The sequence below is a fragment of the Peromyscus maniculatus genome, chromosome 7 (assembly GCF_049852395.1).
Source record: "Peromyscus maniculatus bairdii isolate BWxNUB_F1_BW_parent chromosome 7, HU_Pman_BW_mat_3.1, whole genome shotgun sequence".
NCBI classification, from domain to species: domain Eukaryota; kingdom Metazoa; phylum Chordata; class Mammalia; order Rodentia; family Cricetidae; genus Peromyscus; species Peromyscus maniculatus.
Genome location: NC_134858.1, coordinates 51,081,450 through 51,101,018, shown reverse-complemented (window position 1 = coordinate 51,101,018; position 19,569 = coordinate 51,081,450). Strand labels below are relative to the sequence as shown.

The 19,569-nt window shown below is 42.6% G+C and overlaps 1 protein-coding gene across 2 annotated transcripts in view; it reads left to right on the top strand.

The window, feature by feature from the left end:
* Positions 1–6,382, top strand: part of Elmod1 (ELMO domain containing 1) — a 57,852-nt gene extending 51,470 nt beyond the window's left edge. Inside the window, exon 11 of one of the 2 annotated variants that reach the window (XM_042280951.2) lies at positions 4,969–6,382. In XM_042280951.2, coding sequence (XP_042136885.2) covers positions 4,969–5,141 — 173 coding nt within the window. In that variant the 3' untranslated portion in view covers positions 5,142–6,382. The remainder of the gene's footprint in view (positions 1–4,968) is intronic. The other variant, XM_076576288.1, reaches the window with a different exon arrangement.
* The last annotated feature ends 13,187 nt before the right edge of the window (positions 6,383–19,569 follow it).

Below are 19,569 nucleotides of genomic sequence, written 5' to 3'. Positions count from 1 at the left end.
AGCCTTACCCAATTGATAGGTTTTTCAGGAGAGTCCTAGCCCAGATACGTAAGCATGAAGCAGTGTATCTTATTTTCCAGGACACTCTTCGGGTTTCAGAAAGAGCAGCAATCACCAACGGATTAGGTTATGGTCAAAGAGACTGGGTGAACATAGAAGAGGTGAACCATGCCCTGGATTCATTGCCCCTCCAGTGGGCACGGTCACTTCTGCAATCTCCCCTGTGATGTTCTTACAATTATCTGTGTCCTTGCACATGTCTCTGCTCTCTAGCAACAGGGTGCAGTGAAGCAAAACCAAGACACATTTGAGCAGCAATAAATATGCATCAGGCTTCAGATGGCAAGCCAAATTAGTATTCAAAACAAGTATTTCATCTAGAGGGAAGGAAATAAGAATGTAATGGCTCTATCGTCCTGACTTTACAGTCTTAGTCAGTGAACGTAGCGCTGCCAAGGCTTGTTGTTGCAAAAATGCCAGCCAATCTAAAGCTCCACTGAACACACAGCCCGACTGTAATGGGGTAAAGTTAAGGAAGGGACAAGCACAAAAGACAGAGCGGATTATCTGTTCTTTGACCTTCAAGAGAGAGAACCGTTAACATAGAAATAAGCACCAGAGGAAGCAGCCTGTAGCAACGATGGGAAGACCGCCTGTTTCAGCTCAGGCTTTCCGCTGTCAACTGTGTGAGCATGCCCTGTTTGAGCTTCCTGGCTGAACCCAGTGTCCACATCTGTAAGGTAGAGACATAAAGTCTGGTTGGCCAACCCACAGCACTGGGGCATGAATGAAACTGAAGACTAGAAGCAATGGATTGACTCCGTTTTCTCCCTCCCTTTCCACACTCCTTTGTTAGCGTTCTCAGCTAACAAATCATTGTCAGAAATTAAATACCCATCTCTCTCTCTCTCTCTCTCTCTCTCTCTCTCTCCAAGAGACAGAAAATTAGGAAACATGAGAACTCTTACCTTTTTCTCCATCTTCAGTGCCCAACAGTGTATCTGTTACATACATAATTGGTAGATAGGTTGACCAGACAACTGGCCAATGAATATTTGAATGCTGTGTAATAATACATAAATGAGTGGAGTTTTATGATTATAATATGTACTTTGGAAGCCAGATCACCATTTCTGTATTTTTATTACAATCATGTTATATGGTCTCTACTCATTTTCCTGATAAGATAGGGAGAGTCCCAGGGAATCTGTTTACAGGATTTACAGTTTACATTTGTGCTTATCAAGGAAGTACCATGAAAATGGTGTCAGATTATGAAGCTCCCCCACCCTCCAAGATGGTCCTCTGCAATTGTGTATCAAATAGAAAAATGAGGGAAACAACTGTGTCTGAGTTCTCCTAGAACTCTGAGATATACTACATCCCCTTCAGAGTCAGATGCCAGGGTGTCTGCACACTGTAGGAAAGTGGGCATCTTTATGTGTAAGTTAATATATTCATTAAATTATTCATTAAAAGGAGATCAACATGCTACATATTCTGATTTGATAGTCCATATCACACTCATGGACCAAATTTTCACATTGTACCATATAAATACATCAAAAACTCAAATTAAAAAAAATTAGTTTCCACAGTACCTGTTTTATTGATGTCAATGGAAGTATGCCAATGAGATGAATGCATCATGGATGATTTTAATTCATAATAATATAAATCTGACTCTCCTAGCAAAACAACTCAAGTATGCTTTTTTGAGCTCAAAGACCAGTTGGAAAAAGTATATGTGTGTTTTATATATTAAGAAGAGAAGAAATTATGAATTCTCATTTATTTCTTTTATAACCATATCAATTGAAACATTCCTAGAAGGAGGCCAGGGAGGGATGTAAAAAGATGGAGTCTTCTAGATCTTAGGTTTTAAACTTCAGAGATAGAGATTCATCTGGCTGAATCTGGGTGGATCTGCATGTTTAACAAATTACCCCAGGCTATTCCTGAGATGTTTTAGGAACTTTTTCCACTCACTGAAATGGACAGAGGGTTGAGTTCCTGTGGGCCAGTAAGATGCAGGGGTCAGAAGAGACAGCGCTGTCATCACACATTGAAGCAAGTAGGACCAACACTGCACATGAGCTGTGATGGAGAGGCCAGACGCTTAACCTGGAGAAGAGATGCGTGCTGGGCACAAAGCACACTGCAAGTGTCAGAGAAGGATTAGATTTGTTCCATGAAGTACAGGCCAACAGCTTCCTACCCAGGAACCTTCTAAGAATCTTGGGCTGAAGCAGGAGGATTACACATTGAAGACTAACTAACCAGGACTCCATACCACGGCCTTTTAAAAATACAAAACAAAACAAAACAAAACAAAACAAATCATCCCCTCATCTGTGTCACTCCAGTGCTGCTCCTAGAGATGCCCAAGGCTGGACTCAGCCTTGGGCCCCCTCAGGGAACCCAAGGGTAGCATGAGTGGAAATAGAGAAGACAGTCCTGGCGTGATGGTGGACCTGATTTGCAGTTTTCCTAGTAGTCAACTTTTGTGTAGCCCCAAGGCCAGCTGGATAAGGGGAGTGAATGCCTCCATTAGAAATGTTAAGAAGCAGTCTTGTCCATTGCCCTGGAAGAAATGGAATAGGGATGGGGATGTGGTTCACTTGGTAGAATGCTCTCCTGGCACACATCGGCCATAAGTTTGATCCCTAATCACACATAAACCAGGTGTGGTAATGCACTGGGAGGTAGAAGTAGGAGAATCAGTGTCCAAGGTCCTCTGTAACACAATGAGTTCAAGGGCAGACTGGGCTGTGAGAGACCTTGTCAAGAGAGAGAGAGAGAGAGAGAGAGAGAGAGAGAGAGAGAGAGAGAGAGAGAGAGAGAGAGAGAGAGAGAAGAAATGGAACAGAATAGACAACCCAAAATCAATGTAAAATAATTACTCCATCAACCTTTTCTCCTACACTTGAGTGACTGAGTTCTTAGAAGTGTCTAAGTGTGCCTACATATGCTGTGAGAGGAGTAATGAAGGTGTGTTTGTGTAAACGGGTCATCATCAAGCAGTGTGTGTTGTGAAAGGACACCTCCAATACTGTGTTATAATGAAACATAAATATGATGTTTTAAAACTGTTGTAGAATTATGTTGAAGCTATTTCCACACATTGTTAGTTACCAGAAGAAAAGCTGTTTCCTTAGTTGTTCCATTGAGTATGTTTTTTCCCAGTTCTCTTCTATTTCCGCATTTCTTCCCTTGCTCATTCTTCCTAGATTCTCTTTATACACGAAAGTAGAAGTTCTGAGAGCCCAACCAGGATCCTCTCCAGCATTCCGTCTGGATTTGCTTGCACCTTCTAAAGTTAGAACAAAGAACAACTCGTATAGCATTCACTTCTTTTTTTAAACTGGGATTCTTTTCTTTTTTCTTTTTTCTTTTTTCTAATTTATAGAGAGACCTGCAGTTGCATTGGGGTTTACTACATACAAACAAATAAAATACTTTCTTTTAAAGGAAGTATTCACATTTCAGTTATTTTAGATGTGTGTAAAAACGAGCAATTTGATGGAAGAGAGGGGAAATGGGGAAGGAAAAATAAACAATAAACAGATTCTTCCTTCAAATGCTTAACACTTATTCCAAGAACATTTCCACTCCAGAGTGTTCATAAACATCAACTTTGAGACACAAAAGCTTTTGAATATGGAATTTTACTTTGGAAGGAAGTATTATTAGCAATTACATGAAACTGATCACGAGTCTGTATAGCTTATTTGATTTATAGTTCTTACTGCCTCATACTAGATGGTTAAATGCATTTGTCTGATGTGTTGGGGCAATTTAAAATTTTAGTTAAATTGAATACCAAGAGGAAAAAGGGCAGAGTGGAGTACTTTTGAAGGACTGGATCGTTGTGTTGATTTAGTTGGGAGGGAGGATGAAGGAGTCATTGTTGGTCTTTTGGAATAAGTTCAGGGGAGGGGAGGTGGCTCACTGGGTAATCACTTGCCTTGCAAGCAAGACCAGAGCTCAGATTCCCAGAAGCCATATAAATACCAAGCAGACATGACGGCCCATCGCAATCACGGTGCTCAGGAGGCATAGAGGGGTGACCCCCAGAACAAGCTAGTTAGCTAGACTAACTGAAGTGGCAAGTTCTGGGTTCAAGCGAGAGGCTCCACCTCAATATGTAAGATGGAGAGAGATGCCCAATAGTATCCCCTGGCCTCTACAAACGTGTGCTCACATGTGCACTCACATGTGTACTCACATGGGCACACACCTATATACCTGAATACAAGCATAGGTAAATAAACATAATTTTAAGAATTTGAAAATATTTTTGAAATATTTGAAAATAAAGGCATTGTAATGCATGCCTTTAGTCCCAACATTTGGGAGGCAGAGGCTAGTCTATAGAGCAAGTTCCAGGCTACATAGAGAAACCTTGCCTTGAAAGAAGGGGGAGAGAGAGAGACAGAGACGGAGAGAGAAAGGAAGGAAACCAAAAATCCAAGTTGAGCTGATGAGATTGCTCATTGGTTAAGAGCTCTGACTGCTTGCTCTTCCAAAGGATCCAGATTGGATTCCCAGCACCCAAGTAGCGCTCACAACTGTAACTCCAGTTCCAGGGGATCCAGTGCCCCTTCTGGCCTCCAAGGGAACTGCACAATGTGGTGTACAGCCATACATAACAGGCCAACACTCAGAAACAAACAAAAAAAAAATTAAGAAAAGAGAGTATGTTCCCAGTGTGATTCATATTCAAGAGGTGACAGAATTGATTTGCCCTCCTGCTTTGTGGAGCTGAAAATGTCTCTGATACTAGCTGCAAAAGAGGAAACAGAATAGGCAGCTTGGCAGCTTCTACTCCACTGGTCATACTTGAAATCTTGGTGTTTCCTGTGAACTCCATGGAGACTGATGCTTCGGTCTGACTCCTCCATGGTGGTTTGGAAGGTGGCTAAGGACTGTTTTCTTGCGGTCTTCTCACTGTCTTGTCCCTAACAGGCTATCTGATGCACGAGTTTCACAAGTTTTGGATTGAGGAGGACCCCATGGACATAATGGAATTTAATCGCGTGCGGGAGAAATTCCGCAAGAGGATCATAAAACAGCTACAGAACCCAGACATGGCGCTGTGCCCACATTTTGCTGCATCTGAGGGCTTAATCAACATGTAGTGCCCACGCCGGTTTCAACGGATCCTCAGAACACTGCCTCATTGTTGTCTTAGATCTCTGCTTAGGTGACAGCTCACACACCGAATGCACATAGTGATTATACATATACATATATATATATATATGCATGCCTTTTGGTACAGTATTTTCATCTCTTGGTCATAATTCCAAGATCCCCCAAATACCACGATGTCTGGAGTATCTGCCCTCCAGTGACTGCTCAGATTGTGGCATTATGCAGTGTTAACATCTGTCCTTGACCCAGGTATGAAGAAAGTTTTATATTTTTTTAGATTTTTTCCCTCCTCCTCATCATTCAATATTAAAAATGTATAATAATTCCCTAGCTGTAATTTGTATGAAAGAGATTTAACTGAATCTCATTCTGTGTTCCTATTTATTAAAATGTTTCATCAGGACTGCGGCTAGCTTCTCACACTGGGTTCATGCTTGGACCTCATTCTGGGAAAGTGTAAGACTTTAAAATAACGCAGACAGACACATGATAAGCCAAACTCTTCCTGCACATACAGCTGCACTTCACCAAAATGGAATGAGGCTGTAAGAAATTAGCTTAAATAGGAGCCGTCCTTGTGTGAAACCCTGCAGACCTGTAGCCTAACGTAACCACAGTTGCAACTGTGTCGCAGTCGTCAGGATAGAAGCTTACTTTATCCCCATCACTTCATGGCTTGGATGTCTAAATATGTGTATGATGCTTGGAGCTACAGAAAAGAGCCATATCTTTCCAAGGCTGCAAAGGGTTTCTCACTGCCTGCCCCTTGCTGAACCCAGAGTTAGCACTACCCCAATTCAAGCATCTTCGCTTTAGGGGGTTGGGGGCTGACTGGTTTGTTTTCTATGTTGAGGGGCAATATTTTTAATTTTTTGCAAGAAAACGTGTTACAACACAGAAACCCGAGCAATGATACCATGCACTATTCCTTGAAATTAGCATCCTTATAACAGTGGAAGAAGTTGCTTGGGAGAAGAAAAAAATGAAATTATCCTCAAACTGCTAAGAATCATCTTCTTCAAAATGTGATTTAGTTTGGAATTATGATCGTAGTCTGTTGAATAGTATTTACCATGGTATTTCATACCCATGGTATTTTATACTTTGGGACTATCGATTTTAGTATTACTAGATGTTTGTGTAATCACTTGCTTATTTAAATGAATTTTGAGTACTGCCTAACTGTCGGTATATGAATAAATTACATATCATTCTACAGTAATGGAGAGTGGGTTTCATTCGGATGTCTTTGTGCTCTATGGGTCTTAAGATATGCAAATCTGTGAGTGGGTGGAATGTCAAAGACAAACAATTGCTTATAAATTACTGTCTTTCAGAGTAGCCAGGTGTAATTTAGAAGGTGTTATGGCTGAGAGATTTCCTTGATCTTAAGGTCTGATGATGCTTTAATGAGTAAGATCTTTTTATTTATTTATTTATTTATTTATTTATTTATTTATTTATTTATTTAATTTTTGACAGACTCTCACTATGTAACCCTGCCTGACCTGGAACTCACTGTGTAGCTTAGGCTGGCCTGGAATTCAGATATTCACCTGCCTCCATCATCAGTTAAATTAAGATTAAAGGCATGTATCACCATTCCTTACCCTCTTACTTTTTCTTCATTGCTTTCTATAAAATCTCCCATGATTATCGCAAGACGTCTGATTTTTTAAAAACCCTCAGCTGCCTGTTGTTGCCCGGTAGGATTCCTCCACTCCAGGTTTGTCATTTTTCTCTCTCAGTCCTGGAGTCAGGTGGTAGCATTTCTACTACCTCTCCAGCAACCCGTGCCCTCTGTTAGACAGTGAGAAGGGGAGAGTCAGTCAATGCTTACTGCGTACCAGGAACAATGTCTCCAGAAGGGAAAGCCACGAGCCGAGTAGATGGTCTCTGTCTTGAGCACACAGTACTTCTACCTGCAGATCCAAGCACTGCTCCATATGCAAGACAGACCTTACCAACTGCATATGTACACTGCCTCTTCCTATTTACTGTAGTCCTGCATCGGCAATGCAGCATGATGGCATGTGGTTCTCTTCTGCTCAGGTAGAGGTAGCTCACGTTACCAAGCTAAGACATTCCCCTCGCGGCTCCTTGGATGCTTTCGGTAGTATCTAAACACGGCTGTACAGTTTTAGGATGAACAGTCGCTGCCAGCTCCTCCAAGGTATTATTAGCCTTCTCATTCACACCTCTTTGTAGGAGATGCAGTCTACCCAGTAACACAGAGCGAGGTGAGAAAAAGAAAAGGAGAAGATTTCAAGAGCATCAGAGACGTGGGATGTATGCTGTGTGTGTGTATGTGGTTCCCCAGGGTATTCTTAGCATGCTCATATTTATTCCCCTGAGCAAGGGTTGACCACATAAAATGTAAATTGTGTAGCACATTCCCTTCAAGTTTTCCAAAACACTACTTGATATATGATTTTTAAAACATTTCTAGTTTGCACTACAAGGAAAGAAATAAAAAAATACTCTTTGAAGCATCGTTTCTGAAACGAGACTTTGGGTAGATTTGCCTTCCACAGTTGTTGTTATTGTGCTGAGGTGAAAAGCATTTCCTGGTAATCCATCATCTTGTCTGTATTTGTAAAGAAGCCTAGATAGGCATCATTCCAAAGACGGGAGGAGATGGCTTTACAATACATATTCCAAATCAGGGAATGTTTTAGAGAGAAAGAGGATGCTGTTGACTGCTTTGGTACAACAGACTAAACCGGGGCAGTTTAAGGAACGAGATGTTACATGACCGAAGTAGACCAAAAGACAGATATAAATACGAACTGTCTGCTCGTAACTCACTGATGCAGATACAAGTGCATCTCTTTGCTTTCCTGCTCTAGCAGAAGTGCATCATGGGATCCTGTCATAAATACTGTCATCATTACATCAGAGGTATGTCATAAATACATCAGAGGTATGGGTCTTTTTTGATACATCATTTTTTGAGTTGAGAATTTCAACCACAAAGAATGGGCCTAAAATGTGATGGGCAAATGAAACCTGACAATCAAATTCCATGGGCACAATCCATACTGATCTGCAAATAGAGGAGGCCAGGTCCAGAATAAATAGGAGGAACAGTGGGACCAGAGTTGGAAGAGCAAGAGTGAAGGAAATAGAAGGTGCCAGAGAAAAGAGGAAAAGGATAGAGGAAATGAAAAGCAGAAATTCTCAGTTCACTGAGCCCAGAGCCACGGAGGAACCTGGGGCACAGTAATACATCCTCTGCAAAAGCATTGACTCCAGTCCTCCTGGGAGCATAATCGGGAATGTTCTAGTTCAGAAATGGGGCAGAAAAGCAGAACCAAGTGCAACATCAAGGCCTGGGAAGAGGTTCCAGCTTGGATTCTATTTCTAATGCTAGCTTTTAGTGAGCTCCAGCACCATGTGTGGGACCCAGCTAGCCCTAAACTTGCATGGTTTCAGCTCCTTGACAGCATCAGAAGTCCAGGAGCTTTTGTTTGCTTCTTACTTGCTCTTATTTTCTTTTTTTTTAATTACTAGAATTATTCATTTTACTTTATGTGTGAGTGTTTTGCATGCATGTATGTATGTGTACCACATGCGTGCTTGATGCCCATGTATATCAGAAGAGGGTATCAGATAGTTGTAAACCACCATGTGGTGGCTGGGAATTGAACCCAAGTCCTCTAAAGAGCAACCGGTGCTCTTAACCTCTGAGCCATCTCTCCAGCCCACACACCATGTTCCCCCTTCCCTGCCCCTCCCCGGCTTTTCTTGACAAGCAGGCCTATAGGATTTCAATGCGGTGCAAAGAACTCAAGACAGGGAAGGAAATGAATCGGGCATAGTGGCTCACACCCATAATCTCTGTGCTGAGGAGGCTGAGGCAGGAAAATCACAAGTTCCAAGCCAGCCTGTGCTACCACATGTGATCCTATCTCAAAATCCAAAAGTATCCAGCATCCAGGCAGTGGGACCGGGTCCTGTGCTCATTACATGAGTTGGCTGTTTGAAACCTGGGGCTTATGCAGGGTTGCTTGGCTCAGCCTGGGAGGAGGGGACTGGACCTGCCTGGACTGAGTCTACCAGGTTGATCTCAGTCCTCTGGGGAGGTTTTGGCATGGAGGAGGTGGGAATAGGGGGTGTGCTGGGGGGAAGGGGAGGGGGGTGGAAACAAGGAATTCCGTGGCTGATATGTAGAACTGAATTATATTGTAAAATAAAATAAAATAAAGAAAATTTCTTAATAAAGAAAAATGAAAAAAAAATCCAAAAGTATCGACAGAAGAAGAGGAGAAGGAAGAAGAGGAAGGGAAGAGAAAAGTGGAAGAAGATGGGGGTGGGGGGCAGGGGGTGCTAAACTAACCCTTGAACTTCAAGGCCCTAAGCCAAGACTTCTAATCATTATATCCTCTGTCTTAGGATTTCTATTGCTGTAAAGAGACACCATGACCATGGCAACTCTTACAAAGGAAAACATTTCATTGTGGTGGCTTGCTTACAGTTCAGAGGATTAGTCCATTATCATCATGGCGGGGAGCAAGGCACCATGCAGGCAGACATGTTCTAGGGAAGGAGCTGAGAGTTCTTATGTCTTGACTCACAGGGAACAGAAAGTGGTCTGGGTCACTGGGAGTGGCTTGAGCATGCATATATGAGACCTCAAAGCCCACCCCTACAGTGACACACCTCCTCCAACAAGGCTACACCTACTCCAACAAGACCACACCCCCTAACAGTTCGCTCCCTTTGGGGGCCATTTTCTCTCAAACCACCACACCTTCCACTTAGAATTCTACCCTACTGCCCAAGCTTCTGGTGGATTATAAACATCCATAGATGCTCACACCTTGCTCCTAGGTGATAACAAGTTAGTATTTCCCACTCAGATATCTGCAAGGTAAATTCATACCTATAAATGCTGTTGAATTTTCCCATTTCCCATTTGCCTTTGGAGAATTCCCTGCTTTGATACACAAACAATTGGGGCAGTCTCTTGAGTTCTTTCTCGCCTGTCTCCCTGGGGAAGGAAGTTGGCTCTCCTTCTTACTGCTTCCCAGTGGAAGCCTCAGCAAGATGGATTTGCAGAGCCTGGGCTGGGTCATGTTCAGGTCAGATGCTACCGTGCATGTCTGTGGAAAAAGAAATATGTGAGACGGTTAACATGTGGACTCTTCATTAATAATACATCTCCCTCCCCCACCTATCCCACTGACCTTGTGTAGCCTCCAGAACCCTGCTGCTTACAGACACTCTAACGAGTATGATGTCATCCATTAATATCCTTGGAATATTTCACAGATACACAAGACAAGGTAAGGAAAGAAGTCAGAGCAAGCTACTTTTTATCTAAATACCTAGGACTGCATTATGCTTTCAGGGGGAGCCATAGAAGAAAATTCATGACAATTTATGAAGCATAGCAAAGATGGGAGAAACTAAGATTAAATTTGGAAAAACCAGGCCTCGAGAGATGGCTGAGTGAGTAAGAGCCTTGTTCTACAGACATGAGGACTTGAGTTTGAACCCCAGAACTCATGTAAAAAGTTGCACGCATGCTTGTAACCTCAGCCTCAGTGGATGAAGACAGGGGGACCCGGAGAACTCACTGGCCAAGCTAGCCTAGCTGAATGGTGAGCTCCTGGTTCAGAGGGCATAGAAGAGGACGTCTGGTATCCTGCCCAGGCTTCTGCATATTTGCATACAAGCATACACACCTGCACACCCATGTGAGCATACATCTCACACACACACACACACACACACACACACACACACACACACACACACACGATCACTTAAAAAGAAAAAAGTTAACCCCTCCCTACACTGCAAGTGAATGTGTCCCTTGATGGTTGCTGCCTACAGTGCGTACAAAGGTCAGATGAACTGGTTTTATTCAGGACATTTCTAATTCCAGAATCCAGAAATGAGGAAAGCATAAGAATTGAATTCAGATGTAGAGAGCCTCTCCCCTTGTTTTTTGGTTTTTGTTTTTTCTTTTCTTTTAGAACAAGCAAGGAAACAACGGTCAGAGCTATAGAGAACCAGGCAGGCTGGACCTGGTTGCCCACTGGGCTAAACTCCGCCTGGAGAGCCTGGCGTCTGCAGGATGTTGTTCTGGGCAAGCAAATACATCTCAGGGCTTGGGAGAAGCTAAAAGGAGATGAAAGTGTTCTGTTAGGACAGCGAGGGGTCACCAGTGGCCCCTGATTTGCCCAAGTCTCCCAAACAGAGCTTAACAAAGTTTTTTTGAGAAACTCCTTCCTATCACACCACATTACATTTTTGTCATGGTGGTGCCTCTGTGCTGAGTGTATTCCAAACACAGAGAAGCGGGGGCATCACCGGTCTCAAGCTGACAAGGGATTCCTTATGTTTTTACTTTCTCTAGAATATAGCAGGAAAACTCCTGGCAACTGGAAGGTCAATTTTCTAGTGCCCATGCTGCTAGCCTTCCTTAGGGCAATGACTCAGCCTGTCTGACTTTTATACACGTAACAAACTAATAATGACCATTCCTTCTGGGAGGATTACAGAAAGCATGAGAATCAAATAAGTCATTATTAATTAAAGCGCTTGGAGACTTCCAAGTAATAAACACATGTTTAATTGTGGTTTGGTTTGTATCTATTTGGGTTTTGGCTAGGCGCTAACACCAAGAGAAATGGACAATTTCCCCATTCATTCACTTAGGCAAATATTTATTGAGAAATTATTCCCGTGCTGGGCATCAGGCCAACTCTGGAGATCAAACGGAAGCAAGATGGTAGCTTCGCTCTCAGGTGCCTCCAAGTCTAAAACTAGGAACTTTTCCAAATCCAGCGTGGGACCCCAACCATAAACGCTGAGAGAAAGGACCAACCTAGGGCCCCCCTCAGACTGCTGAATGAGACTGTCCTGGTAACTCCCTCTCTGGGTGATTTGTGTACACACAAAGCTGAGAAGCTCCACTCTGGAGGTATTGATCCGGTGGCTCTCCATGAAACCCGACAAGGTCTGGCTTCAATTGTGAATGATCCAGAAAAGCAGCAATCATTCCGTTTCCCTTCCACTCCTGTCAGAACTTGACTCTATGCCTCCCTCAGCAAGGTAGCTATCTCCTCAGACCCGGAAGATCCTCTCCTGGGAGCAGGGAGGGGGTTTCATAAGACTTAGCTGGTAAAGAAGACTTACCAGACTCCCAGTGCTGAAGAAATTATAATATTCACAAGGCTTCTCCCGGCGGCTATATAAGCAGTAACAATAACTGAATAAAGGAGACTCTGGCAGACTGAGCTGCCTGCAGATTATACATGGAGCTCTAGCAATGCAGCTTTCTGGGAGTCGTCAGCCATTCTGGGGTGGGCTTTTTGGTGCTACAGCTGTCATTGAGTCACCCATGTTCCTGCAAGCAACCTTCCACCTCTGATCCTGTAAGTAACGTCAGTGAACTCACCAGTTCACTAAGCTAGATTTTGGTGGGATCACATACGGAGTCCGTGTCTGTAGGCTTTGTTCACATCACACAGAAAAACTCACACAAGAACCACTACCATAAAAAGATTGTGTATTCTGTTGTCTCTCCTCTCGTGGTACAAACAAGTGGGGATGGTGAAGGGAGGGGGAGGGGACATCACCAGAACAAGTACTTGCTTTCTGTTGGCTCCATCACCACAGATCTCATCTTAAAGGGAATAAGAGATAGTCTTTCTCTGGAACCATTTTGAGTGACCATGGCCTCGGAACACAGATTTGGGTTACCCCATATTCCATGTTCCAATGTGGAAGCAGTTTCATCAAGTTAGTTTTCTAGAACAGAGAAAGTTATAAATCGTGGCAAGTTTAAAATACATTGTCAGAGAGACAAATATAGTGGATGGGGCAAGATTTTATATAGGTCCAAGACAGTATCTGATGACTTTCTTAGCTTTTGGGTTGACAGAAGCTAGTCAACCGCTAAATTAATAGATTCCGAAAGGTTTTAAACTACTAGTCACAAGATTTTAGCACCAACACAGAGGTGGGCAAGGAATGGCTGTTCCAGAGGGCTAGAACTAGCCCAAGCTAGGCTAACTGGCCTTTGCACCTGCAGCATGCCCGCCCCTCCACAGCACTGACATTCTGATCAGCCAATCGGTCTCTGCAGACACAGCTTCTTCAGGAGACTGTGTTCACACTTCCTTCTGGTACACTCCCCAGGGTGTTTCCTGCAGTCGGCAAGGCTGGTGCAGCGGGCACAGACCCCCACTGGAGGGCTTTCTTTGAGTGTCCTTCTCTCAAGACGTCTGCCAGGATGGGCAGCCTCCTAGCTGCTGGTAAACACAAGGAGACTCTACATTTTAACCATTGTAATGAAACCATCCAGTTGTAGCTTGGCAACTGTTTTCATCAACTTGGACCATAGACAGTACCATAGACAGGGGGGCTTAATTCTCCTGGATTTGGAGACTTGAAGTCCAAAATCAGCATGTCAGGACAACCATGTCTTGGTGATGGCCACCTTCTAATTTGTGCTCATTTGGCCTGCTTAGTGTGTTCACATGGAGTGATAGTTATCAATATTTTATTACAAGGACACTAATCCTGTTGGATTAAGGCCCCACCCTTACAAACTCTTCAACCTTAATTATTTCCAGATACAGTTACATTAGATATTAGGCCTTCTGTGTATGAATGGGTGTGGGGCACACACAATTCCATCTTTAGCAGTAATTTTGTATAGAAGTTACTTGAAGTCTGAGCCTTGTACTTCCTGGAGTGGATCCAGAACCTTGAAGTCACCAATTCTACCAGAACAATGAACTCTGCTTATTCTACTGACCCTGTTTTAAGAGAGCACCAAAATATTTTACCAATAAGATAGAATCAATATTTAAAACAAAAGACTAGCAATGATCTGATTTTTTTGTGATCTCTAATATGATGTGTGTAAATTCAACTTAAAGTACCATCCAATTACAGGAAAGCTATTCCAATGCTCTTATCTAACTGTAGGTTTGGGGTTACATTTATCTGTACTGTAAGCCACATAGATGAATTAATGGGTGTGAATACACAAATGTGTGAGGCTCTCTCTTCTTAATTACACCTATTTACCCAAGTGTAAGTCTGCATGAATGGCCTAAATAGGATTTTTCAAAAACACTCCTGATTTTCTGTGGGTTTATTTTTTTTATTTATTAACACTTTTATATCATATAATTGTTTTTAAACCCAGCATTTTTATGAAACCTCTAAGAATCTTGTAACAAATAACTTTCATGAATGATATGAACAGATCATTTCTATGTTCTCTTCCTGCCATGATGTGATATGTAATTACAGTGCAAAATGGCAATCAGAAAACCAACATTGATACAATCCACCTACCTTACTCGATTCTCCCAGTTTTTACATGAACCAAAGTGTCTGTTGTTTAATTTTATGTAATTTTAACGTGAAGGCGGGTTTGCATCATCACCAACAGTGACAATATTTAGAACAATTCCATCACCATAACAATTCTCTGTAATAAGAATACTACGCAAAATGTAGTTGCTTTTTATGGATATTGTGGATAAAATGAATTAATTTGGGGGAGAAAGCTGTTTTGTGCTTTTTTTTTTATAACCACACTCACTTTCCATCCCAACCCCAGTCTCAAGCCCTAGCAGTCACTAATCTATATCCACTGTTCGATCATCTCAAGAGTTAAAAATGGGGTTACACAGTATGTATGAGGTTTTATTTTCTTTTAGTGTTTTGTTATTTTATATTATGAATGTGTATGTGTGTTTGTGTGTGTGTGTGTGTGTGTGTGTGTGTGTGTGTGTGTGTGTGTGTGTGTGTAGATAGGAGCTTGTGAGAGTGTGTGCCCATGGAGGCATTGGATCCCCAGGAACTGGAGTTACAGGCCGCCATAAGGCACCTGACATGGGTACCAGGACTCCCACTCTGATAGACCAGCCAGCACTCAACTCCTGAGCCATCTCTCCAGCCCTGATTTAAAAAACAAAACAAAACTTGTTTTATAGCTCAGTATAATTCCCTTCAGATCCATCCCATTCATGCTTTAATATACATCAATAGTTCACTCCTTGTTAGAACTGCTGGGTGGTAGTCCTTGGGATAATGAAGTGCCCAGTGACTGTCATAGGAATATGATACGGTCAGATCACATTTAAGAAATTCTCCTGCTTCCTGCATGATCAATAATTGGGAAGTGAGTAGAAAAAGAAGCAAAAGGAATGGGGTACCCAAGCAAGAAACCCCGAGGGCCTAAACCAAAGCAGACACAGGGGGTGGATTAAATAAAGCATCTTATCTCCTCCAGGAAGGCAATGGTATTTGAACAGTGTGAAATATGTAAGATCATCAGGGTTTGGAAACTGGATGCAGCAGTTAGCTATGGAGAGGGGGCCAGAATGACTTCAGGGAAGTTATAATAGCAACAGCTCCCAGTCACTAGCAACCTACTCCATGCTATTCTTTGAGCCAGGTTATTTCCATCCATTCTCTCATTCTCTTCAGAACTAACTCTGGGGAATGCTGTTTCAACTGATCCTTTACAGACTGAGAAACTGAGGCAAGGCTGAGTGCTTCCCTCCAAGCTTTCCAATTCCTACCTGGCAAACACACTTGTTCTTCAGGTCTTCATTAGGCAACCAGAGAGTATATCCCACTTGCTAAGCTTTACTCTGTATTTTTGAGAAAATGATTTGAACAAAAATATGACAAAATTATTGTGTTGGAGTAATAGGATTAGGAGTTACTTTTACTGTATACATATCTTATATTTTCCATGTTTCCTTCCATGAGCACATATGGTATCCATAATCTGAAGAAATTTATAGTTTCATTTGAATAATAAAATAATATTCTCTGAGAAAGCAAGCATAGCCTTGGGAGTCTAAATTTATGCATGTTCTTTGGCAAGGAAGGAACTGTCTTCAGCAATCAGGCCTAGGAGTGCGAGCCAAGCCTGAGGATATTCCCAATAAAAGTCTTGGCAGACAGGAGCCCTGGGCGGGTGCTCACCCAAATCTGCCTCTGCTCAGCCATTTCCATTACCTTGAGTTTCTCATCATCTCGTTGGCTCACAGAGACCACTGGGTTTTGCTTTGTTGGGTTTTGTTATTACTGTTATTTCATCAGTAATAATTTCAGGCAATGAAGCGAAAATTCCAGCAAAGTTCATCCTCTGCCAACACCTCATAAAGTCTCAGGATAATGACATCATGAATATGTATGCCTTGTTATTGTCACTGCTTTGTGGAATGACAGTTTCAAGTGACTGTGTTCATTTCCCTCTCGCTGCTCAATCCTGCATATTCTACTTTAGTTCGACCCCGAATATCCTGCCTAGGTCCTCTCAGGCATGAGTTCCACCCACCCTAGAGCAGACTTGCTTCTGTCTCTATTGTGGAGGTGGAATATCCCTCCAGGAAATGCTCATGTTCCCTGCTCCTCTGCAGTAGAGATATAGGGAGCTATTTATTCTTTCATCTATTCATCAGTAAACCCTCACAAAGTCATACCATGTACCAAACACGGTGCCAGTTTATCAAGGTGAGTAAGATGTATTTCTTAAGTCAAGTTGAGAGATAGATGTATGAACAAGCCTAGCTGTTACTGAACCATGGATGGTGTTGGGAAAGCTAATCTTGAGGACATGCACAGTGACACAGAAGTGAGGAAAGGTGATCAGAGCAGAGTATTACAAACCATTGAGAGCTATCAGAGAAAAGGAACATAGGATAAGAAGGGAGACAAGATAATGGTGGCTTTCGCTGCTTTGTTAAAAAGCTGGTGAATCTGAACGTGGCAGCAAGACTGCTGAGGGATTAACAGTGCAATGCAGTCCGGGTTTATAGAGGCCTAAACTGGAAGTGTGGAGGTGGGTGTGTAGAAGAAACAGATTCAGAAAATATGCATATGACCAGCATGGAAGGAAATAGTGCGTGGTTGTCTTAGTTACTTTTCCATCACCAAGGCAACCTATAGAAGAAACCATTTAATTGTGGGGCTCATGGCTACAGAGTTAGAGTCCATGATCAACAGTGCAGGAAGCATGGTAGCAGGCAGGCATGGCTCTGGAGCAATAGCTGAGAGCTTACATCTTGATCCACAAACTAGAGGCAGAGAAACAAAGAAAAAAAACTGGGAATGGTACAAGATTTTGCAACCTTAAAACCCAGTGACACACCTCCTCCAACAAGGCCACACATCCTAATCCTTCCCTAGCAGTTCCACCAACTGGGGACCAAGCATTCAAATATATGAGCCTATAGGGGCCATTCTCATTCAAACCACAACAGTGATTACAGGAGAAGTGTGCCCATTTGGAAGGATGAGGGAAGGGTATTAGAATGTGGGAGTGGGGGTTAGGTGGAGTGAGAACCCATGAAGAGAAATATTTATAGATAATTTTAGGGAAATCTAATCCATTTAAATATGGCATCTTTCCATCCAGGCTCTGATTGTTTCTTTTCAAATATTCAGAACTTCTTAAGATCACTTAATAAAATTAAGTTGTTTTCTTCACGTGTATCTCTCTTATTTCTTAGGTCAGTAACTACAGATCTGGCTTGGTTTTTTGTTTTGTTTTGTTTTGCTATTTTAATTTCCCCTATTGCTACTGTAAATGGGTTCTTTTGCCATCTTATTTTCTTCTCAGTTGTATCAATTAGGATTCTTTTTATTGCAAAGGACAGAAAACACAACTTGAATTAGTATAAACAAATAATAGCAGATATTTGAGTATTCCCTGAAGACATTGATCTAAGTATTTGATATGTACAAACCTTGAATTCATTTAAATAAAAATAAATGATGTATTGTCTCGTGTGACTGAAAAAAAAATGAGTCATATGTCTGTATCACATGACATAAGTGACTCTAGCAGCTCAAATAATCAGCAACTGGATTAAGTCAGCCCCCATCCATTGGTTCCACAGTGACAAAAGCAGCCCCCACTCTGTATACTGTGAGATTTGTGGTCCACCAGGACAAGGGGGAGACTGCTTCATACAAAGACTAAAGGGTCTTAGCCCAGTTTGGGATATGCCCATCCCTGAGCAATCACCATTGCTAGGAGAGCATGGTGCTTTGATTGGCTACACATCATTTTGAAAACATCTCCCACTTACACAGGGAGAGTTATGCACCACTAAAGAAATCAGGTTCCTTTGCAAGAAGTTGTAGAAATGGAAAGAAAGGGGTAGATGCCTAAAATCAGCTCCTACTCACTCTATTGGTAGGTTAAAGACTACACACACACACACACACACACACACACACACACGCACGCACGCACGCACGCACGCACGCACGCACGCACGCGCACACACACTATTAACAACCAACCAACTTAGACAGTTTTAAACTACTTTAATTTGAATATTGTACTGTTCCTGGAGTTGGTAGAGTCAGAGCCCAGGCTCTGGCAGTCCTTACAAGCCAGGCTCAGACACTCACCCTCAACAAACCAATGAGAGACAGGTAACAGTAAAAGTAGAGAGTGGAGATTTATTCTATGTGATCGCATCGAGAAGAGGACCAAAAGAGGTTCCATGATGCTTCCTCCAAGTCTGTCTTTTGGGTCCTAACATGAGGTCCAGATTTAAATAGAGGACAATAGGTAAACAATCCTGGTCAAGATGTAGCTTGCCTGCTCCATCCCCAGTCAGTCACTGAGCCATCTTTGTCTCAGCTCCAGGATCTCAGGGAAGGTAGCCTTACAAGTTATGAGAATTGGGTGGAAACAAGTTCCCCTCCCCCCGTCAGGTTGACAACAGGCTCCAGCCTTCTCCTTGTCCCAGCATGAGATTCTTGGGGGGAAATTCCACTTTCTTGGGATCCATTATCCCACAGTCTGAGAGTCAAAGGAAGGGACGCAAATGTCTCTCCTTAGAACATCACTCCAGCTAGGATGAGTTAGACCAGTCATCCCAAATGTCGCCCTTTCCTTTAATATAATCTCTCTGTTCTTCCCACTGATGCTGGGCATGCCTGGTGCCTTCCTCTTGGCCAATAGACAAGATTGACTTGACACAGGCAAAGACTTGAAGATGTTTTGAATTCCCTGCTGTTCCTTCTGCTTGAACTTGGCCGCCACCAGGAGAGCAAGCTTGAGTTGGCCTGCTGGAAGACTAAAGACTTTCCCATGTAGGGAAAGCCAAGCTGTGCATGTCAGAGCTCTTTTAGATCAGCCAGTCTCCAGCTGGCTTGTGAACTAAGCACAGAAGCTTCCACAAGCCTTGCCAAGAGCAGTCGAGCCTGATGCTGAGCAGCATGTACCCAGCCACAGACTCATGAAAAACAATATGTAGCTGTCACCTGTCACTAAGCTTTAGGGTTTATAAAGCACCAATCAGTATCAAAAGGAGACTAATGAAACGATGATCAAAGGTAGCTAAGCCTAAGATACTCACAGGTTGTTTTGTTGGCTGGGAACAGAGCAAGAGATGAACGTGTGAC